General features: G+C 47.2%; 1 protein-coding gene across 2 annotated transcripts in view; it reads right to left on the bottom strand.

Annotated features, from left to right (window-relative positions):
• Positions 1 to 6,393, bottom strand: part of DENND1A (DENN/MADD domain containing 1A) — a 446,857-nt gene that overhangs the window by 51,977 nt on the left and 388,487 nt on the right. For both annotated transcript variants that reach the window (XM_015567102.1, XM_015567103.1), the window contains 3 exons: positions 5,757 to 5,797; positions 3,395 to 3,466; positions 1,610 to 1,666 (listed from right to left, as the gene is read on the bottom strand). In XM_015567102.1, the coding sequence (XP_015422588.1) occupies positions 1,610 to 1,666; positions 3,395 to 3,466; positions 5,757 to 5,797 (170 nt within the window). The remainder of the gene's footprint in view (positions 1 to 1,609; positions 1,667 to 3,394; positions 3,467 to 5,756; positions 5,798 to 6,393) is intronic.

Here is a 6,393-nt window from a genome sequence, read left to right as displayed (position 1 = left end):
GTGGGGGGGGGGGGAATAAACGGATGTGCCTGCAGGACACTCAGGCTTCACCATTCACACGATCACAACGAGACTGCGACTTCTGCTTGCTCAGAGGCCTCACAGGGACGGACAAACGCCACTTCAAAGGGACAGACACATTTCACAACGACCTCAGCTCACGCACAAAACCACCCCCCCGCTCCCTGCCACTCCATTTTATACTTGCAATCCAATTCAGTTACATGCGGCTGGGACAGGAGATAAAAATATATATATTTAGGTACTTAAGTAACATCCGAGTAAAGAATTCGACCTGCCAGTCTCGGGCAGGGTGCCCCAGACCATGGTTAAGGTCTACCTGGATTTACATGACAAGATTTTTATTTCTGGACTTGTATCTTAGCTGCTAAAAATTCACTCTCAGCTGAAACTAAGACTTTAAAATGCTTAGAGCAAATTATTTTGCGGTTAAAAGCAAGGAACCAATTCCTTTGACCATTTCAAGTTAATGAGAGGTCCTTTCTGACTTCGTAAAATTAAAACTGCTTTTATTTTTAAAAAATTGCCGAGATAGACAAAGGCCCTTATTAGAGAGGTACATTTGGGGTGTGTAGGATAATGAAGGTAGTGATCCCAAACATCTTTTGGCAAACAAAACAATTGTTTCAGGAAGGCAGTACGAAATACTGTGGTGGTAAGAGCAGAGATGCTGGATATAATGGATCTGGAATCTAACCCTGGCTCAGCCAGGCTCAAACAGTGTGACCCCCCATGGGCAGATGACTTCACCTTTGAGCTGTAGTCCCCTTACACATAAAATAGGAATAATACCCCTAGGGTGGTTCTAAGGATTCGATATGAAAGCTCCTGGCCTGGACCATCCTTAGTGCTTAATGAAGATGGCAGCAATAACAATGATGAGACATTCATAATAATATGAAAATGTCCTCTCTGTTACACTCACCTCCCTGTACAATCTAGAGAATCAAGTGGAAGGACTCTTAATCAGGATATAGCCTGTATGATTTTGTACAATTTTACTGAGAGTCCAAAAAGACTGTCAGAGCCCCACTCTGTCTGCGCCGCCCCCCCCCCCCCCCCGCCAAAAAAAATATCTCAAACACAAACTGCTGGACTCCTCTGGGTAAAACCACCACTGTGGGGAGAGCCCGCAGTGTCCTCCTCAAACCCACCCTTTGTGCCCTGTGTCTGCACAGTGGCCACGTGCATGCCAGAACCACGGCATCATTTCTCTGAAGATGCGTCTGGGTTTGGGTTACAGCTGGTCCCAGGTCAGTTGTAGGAGGGAGTGGTGCTGAGATGGGGATACCGAGCCAATTTCTGGGTGGGCCCCGAGCCCAGTGGGGTGGGGAAGGGATAGACCAACAATGGTAACTTGCAACTTGCTTGCCTTTGTGGGTTTAAGCCAGAGTCTTAATGATATTTGAAGACAGTTTTTGTCTGTGAATATTTATAACAGTGTGAGAACTCCCAGACAGCTGGTAATGCATTTTGAAGTGTGCTAACAACACCGTATCAAACAGCCTCTATTGATCACATCATACTTTTTTGTGGCCACGCGTTTCATACACGGTGCTTATACATTTTGAATAAGAACTTCAAGTACCTTTTGCTTCAAGCGGTTTTTCACCTCTTTTATTCCCATTTTTGCATGATCTTTTGCCTGCATGAAAAATTAATTTAAGTTAAGGTTCCCTTTCTGTTCCCAGCAGGGACTATGCTTGATTTCAGTCCGCTGTGAATCACCTTCTCTGATTACTAGAAAGAAAGGAAAAATGGGATCATCAAGTTGAAAACATAATGGCTATGAAAACAAATACAATGTTAAAAGGTTAAAAAAAAGCCTTTAAAGAGGCTACAGAGATTTTATTTTTTGCATTTTGATGGCACTGATATCCCCCCACCCCCGCCCCTTTCTGCTCTCTATAATTATGTATCTCAGCAGCCTGACAGCGACCAGTAAGAGTTGAGCAGCGTTTCTGGCTGCAAGATTCAGGGTCAATTCCATTTCACCAGGGCAGAGCCTTGGGACCGGCTCTCTGGCCAGGCTGAATGGCCTGAGCGGATGCATGACTGCGGGTTCTCCAGAGCCATTTCTCACATCTCATTTCGACAGACACCCTGGCTTTTATTTTCTGTCACTTTAGACCTGCGTGGTTCTGTTGGCAGCCACCTCTCTGTTAAAATAACTACAATTTAAGCACAGAAAAGGACTAACAAAATTAAAAATGGACATAATAGAAAACCACCCCAGTTAAGCAGCTCAGAGTCAAATCAGAAGCAAGAGAAATCACGAGAAACAAATACTTGAAGCTTGTAAAAGACGCAGCACCGGGAACGGACGTGTTCTACTTCCACGCTGCTGTGTGCACGAGTTTCACAAACAGTGCATTTCCTTTAGGATAGTGATGAGAGATGATGAGAATTTGGGACAAAAATTAGGGGGTGTCTCCCACCATGAACACTCTTCAGTAACCTGCAAAGGAGCTGCTTTATTTTGACATAATAATGGGGATAGACAAGAAAGGTTTGCTAGGACACCCGAGGGACCATGCCTTCAGGTCTCAGGGACACTGGCATGGAGCAGCCAGAATTTTAGTCACCCAGCCTACATTTTAAAAGCTAAAACCAGTAGCTTCCCATTTCTCTCTTGCGGCAACTGTAGGCAAAATACTTTAAATTAAAAATGTCACTTGCCTGTCCCTGGCCAGTTTGGCTCAGCAGTTAGAGTGTCAGCCCATAGACCGAAGGATCATAGGTTCAATTCCTGGTCAAGGGCACATACTTTGGTTGTAGGTTCAATCCCTGGCCCTGCTCGGGGTGCATGCAGGAGGCAACCAATTGATCTCTCTCTCTCTCTCTCTCTCTCTCTCTCTCTCTCTCATCAAAAAAAAAAAAAATCAATGGAAAAAATATCCTCCAGTGAGGATTGAAAAAAAAAGTCACTGGTGACCTGGTCATAAAATAGCAACATTAAATTACACTAAAAGCACTGAGAACTTCAGGAACAGTGCAGCAGCTGAGTCACCTCTGTAGATAGGATCCGGTGAGTTTAAGAGCTGCGTCATGCTGCCCAGACAACATGGCTCAGTGGTTGAGCATTGACCTATGAACCAGGAGGTCACAGCTTGATTACTGGTCAGGACACATGCCTGGGTTGTGGGCTCAATCCCCAGTGTTAGGCTTGCAGGAGGCAGCCGTTCAAAGATTCCCTCTCAGCATTTATGTTTCTCTCTCTCTCTCTCTCCCTCCCTATCCCTTCCTCTCTGATATCTATCTATCTATCTATCTATCTATCTATCTATCTATCTATCTATCTCAGAAATATATAGGTGAATTGCATGCTAAGGAGCAGATCTGTTTGGGTCCTGAGACCGAGACCAGTACTTACAAACTTATAGACAGTCTTCATGGCTGGGTTTGCTTTCGTTTTCACAGTATTCAGAATTGCTCCACTTCCTTTCTATAATAAAAATGTCAATTAGTAATTTGGACTGGAGATGTAGTAGGCCAACACCAACAAAAACCTCTTCTCTTTAATCAAGTTAAGCAACACTTCAAGAGTGTAATTTAATTAGAGAAACAGAAATAGGCTTGGATGGTAACTGGTCCCAGGCAATTAGTTATGGCCATGGCAGAATCACTATGGGTGCTGGGTGGGGGGATGGGGATAGTGATAATGAGCTGAGGGGGACTCTAGGCTCAGTACTTGGCTTGGCACCTGCCCACTGGCTGGAAGGAAAGCTCGTCACAGCTCTCTGAGGTAAGGGCTTCGAGATAGTCTAGTCACCAGGACAGCACTGCGGTGATTTTCATAACAATGGACTCTGTGGCTAACACCAAGCCGGGGCAGAAAACTGGGACCTGATTAGCGGCACTCCTGGCTACTCTGGAAATATGCCACCCTCGGCCATGCACCTTCCTTTGTTCACCTTGTGCTGTTTTTTAATCACTTTGGTATGCTGCCTTCCTTAACATCGATAGCTTGAGAAAGGGTAAGACTGAAGAGCCATAAATATTAATCATGGCTTTAGTAGAAATCCAACATACTGATTTGTTGATTACGTTTCTCTAGGTGAGCAGGGGAAGAAGAGGAAACGGAGAAGGAAGGGAAGGCTTTCCCAGCACATGAAGGGGACAATGAATGGGTATGAAGCACATAGACAGATAGGCCCAGGCAGTGAGGGCTCACCGAGGGGATTCCCTGTGCTAGTCTCTGAGGGTACTGAGCACCAGAGGGCTGGTCTCTGCCTTCAAAGACCTCGAGTCCAGGGAGTATACCAGGGTAAGCAACTTCAACCTGAGGTGGTGAGAGCTGTGCTGACTGTGTGCACAGCAGTGTGGAGGAAGCTCATCGTTTGCAAGGTCAGAGAAGGTCTTAGAGAATGAAACATTTGGCCTGGTCCATGAAGGATGAGCAGGAGTTCATGTGGGGATAGGAAGGGTAAGAACATCCTAGCGGTAGGAAATAGCACAAGCACAAGGGAAGAAGCGGACAGGCCAGGGTGTCTGTGAGTGACAAGTGCTCCATGTATCATGGTGGGGATGGCGATTGGGGGCCAGATGGGGTCAGCTTTCGAAGGCCAGGATCAGGAGTCTACACTCTAGAGGATTTTTAATAAAATGCATCAAATAATCAGATTGGTGGTGGTTCGGAAAGATAATTCCAACAAACCCGAATAAAGAGAGACAGGACCCAGTGAATATATGAAAGAATAAGATATAGTAATGTAGTTAATGGGATCAACTTTTAGCACAATTTTGGGAGACTGTCCATATTAGAAATTTTGAGCTTTAATTAAAAACATTACAATTTGACCTAGAAAGCATTCTATGTTGCAGGACAATATGAAATTTTCACCTACTCATTTATTCCATACTGCTTTCCAAAATTACTCAGTATTTAGTTTCAATGGTCCTTTGGAATAGTAAAACTCTCTTTATCAATCAATCAACAAGTCCTTATTGCTCATCTATGATTTGCCAAGTGCCATGTTTGGCCATACCACGAGAACAAAAGAAGTCTTTCATTGAGGAATTGCTTACTCTCGGCCAACTGCAGCCACTTCCAAAGGACCCGCCTTGGCAGCAGCGCACTTGGCCCACAAGCAGGGAGAACACTTATCACATTATGTTGAAGCTGCCTGTTTACGTGCCTGCCTCCTGAACAAGAGGGAGCTCCCCCCGGAGCAGGGCCTGTGTCTGCTCTCCACGGTATCCTTGTCCCCTGCGTGGTGCCTGGCACACAGGCCTGCAGTCCACACTCACTGATAAAGCCAGGTAAGAGAAAGGCAAGACTTTGAATTGATCAGTGGCTTCTGAAGCCCTAAGCTCCTGGCTTCTAACGCAACGAGACACTGTTCACAAGGACAGTGAGGGAGGAAAAGGTCTCTCAGTGATGTGTTCTCCACCTGCCCAGGCTCTGAAACACACTGCAGAGCAGCAAGAGACATGTATTTTGGTTTCCCCATGACAATTTCCCAATTGTCCTGGCCCTGGAAGGAGACACCCAGAAATGCTCTAAGATGATGACATTCACTTGACACGCCTTGGCCAGCGTCCTGGGCTGAAGGCTTCTCCTGGCTCTCTTTACCCTCACCAGGATGACTTTGGACAGTCTCATCCTGCCGGCTCCACCTGGCTTGACAGAATGGATGCCCCAGGCCAAATGACAGCCTCCTGGGTGGCGGGGAAGAGCAGGACTGCCAGGAGGCTAAGGAGGGCCCAGGTGGCTGGGAGAGGAGCACACTTACCCTGACTGTGGAGAGCCACTGGTGGTACAGTCTGTCACTGCCTGGGGAAAGAGGAGTCAGAGAGCTGTCATTTAAGGCAGTGACGTGCGCTCAGGAGTTTCCCCAATTGCGTTCACCAGGCAGGCCTGGGAAAGTTCAAAATATGGAGAACATGGAAGCTCCCAGGCCCCACCCGCTGAAGGAGGCAGCGGCTAGTTGCTGCACAGGTTTTCTTTCTTAGAGATCTACTCCCACTAGTGCCCCGAGTACAAACCAGGCTTCCCCACCACCTTCCCCAGAGCCCATTGCCTCATTTCAGCACCGCCCACATTCTGCCACTCCATCAGTGCCACCTTTCTACAGGACCTTCTGTTCCAGCCTCGAGATACGAGATACGACCGGGGGCTCCCTGATTGCACCCTCGGTAACACTGCTCCCCTCGCCGGGCCACTGCTCCCTCCTCTCCGGCTCAGTGCCCTCAGCCACCAGCTCAGTGTTATTCCCACTACAAGCTTCCTTCATCTGGATGGGGACACTCCTTCCGAAGTCATTTTCTCTGAGGCCCAGTGAGCCACCCCAGGGCAGGGGGCACCGGCCATGCATCCCAGGGCAAGCACACTGCTGGACACGCACTTGGCGCTCCACGCAGGCATCATGT

The sequence above is a fragment of the Myotis davidii genome, unplaced genomic scaffold (assembly GCF_000327345.1).
Source record: "Myotis davidii unplaced genomic scaffold, ASM32734v1 scaffold142, whole genome shotgun sequence".
Lineage (NCBI taxonomy): Eukaryota > Metazoa > Chordata > Mammalia > Chiroptera > Vespertilionidae > Myotis > Myotis davidii.
This window is presented reverse-complemented; position numbering and strand designations above follow the sequence as displayed.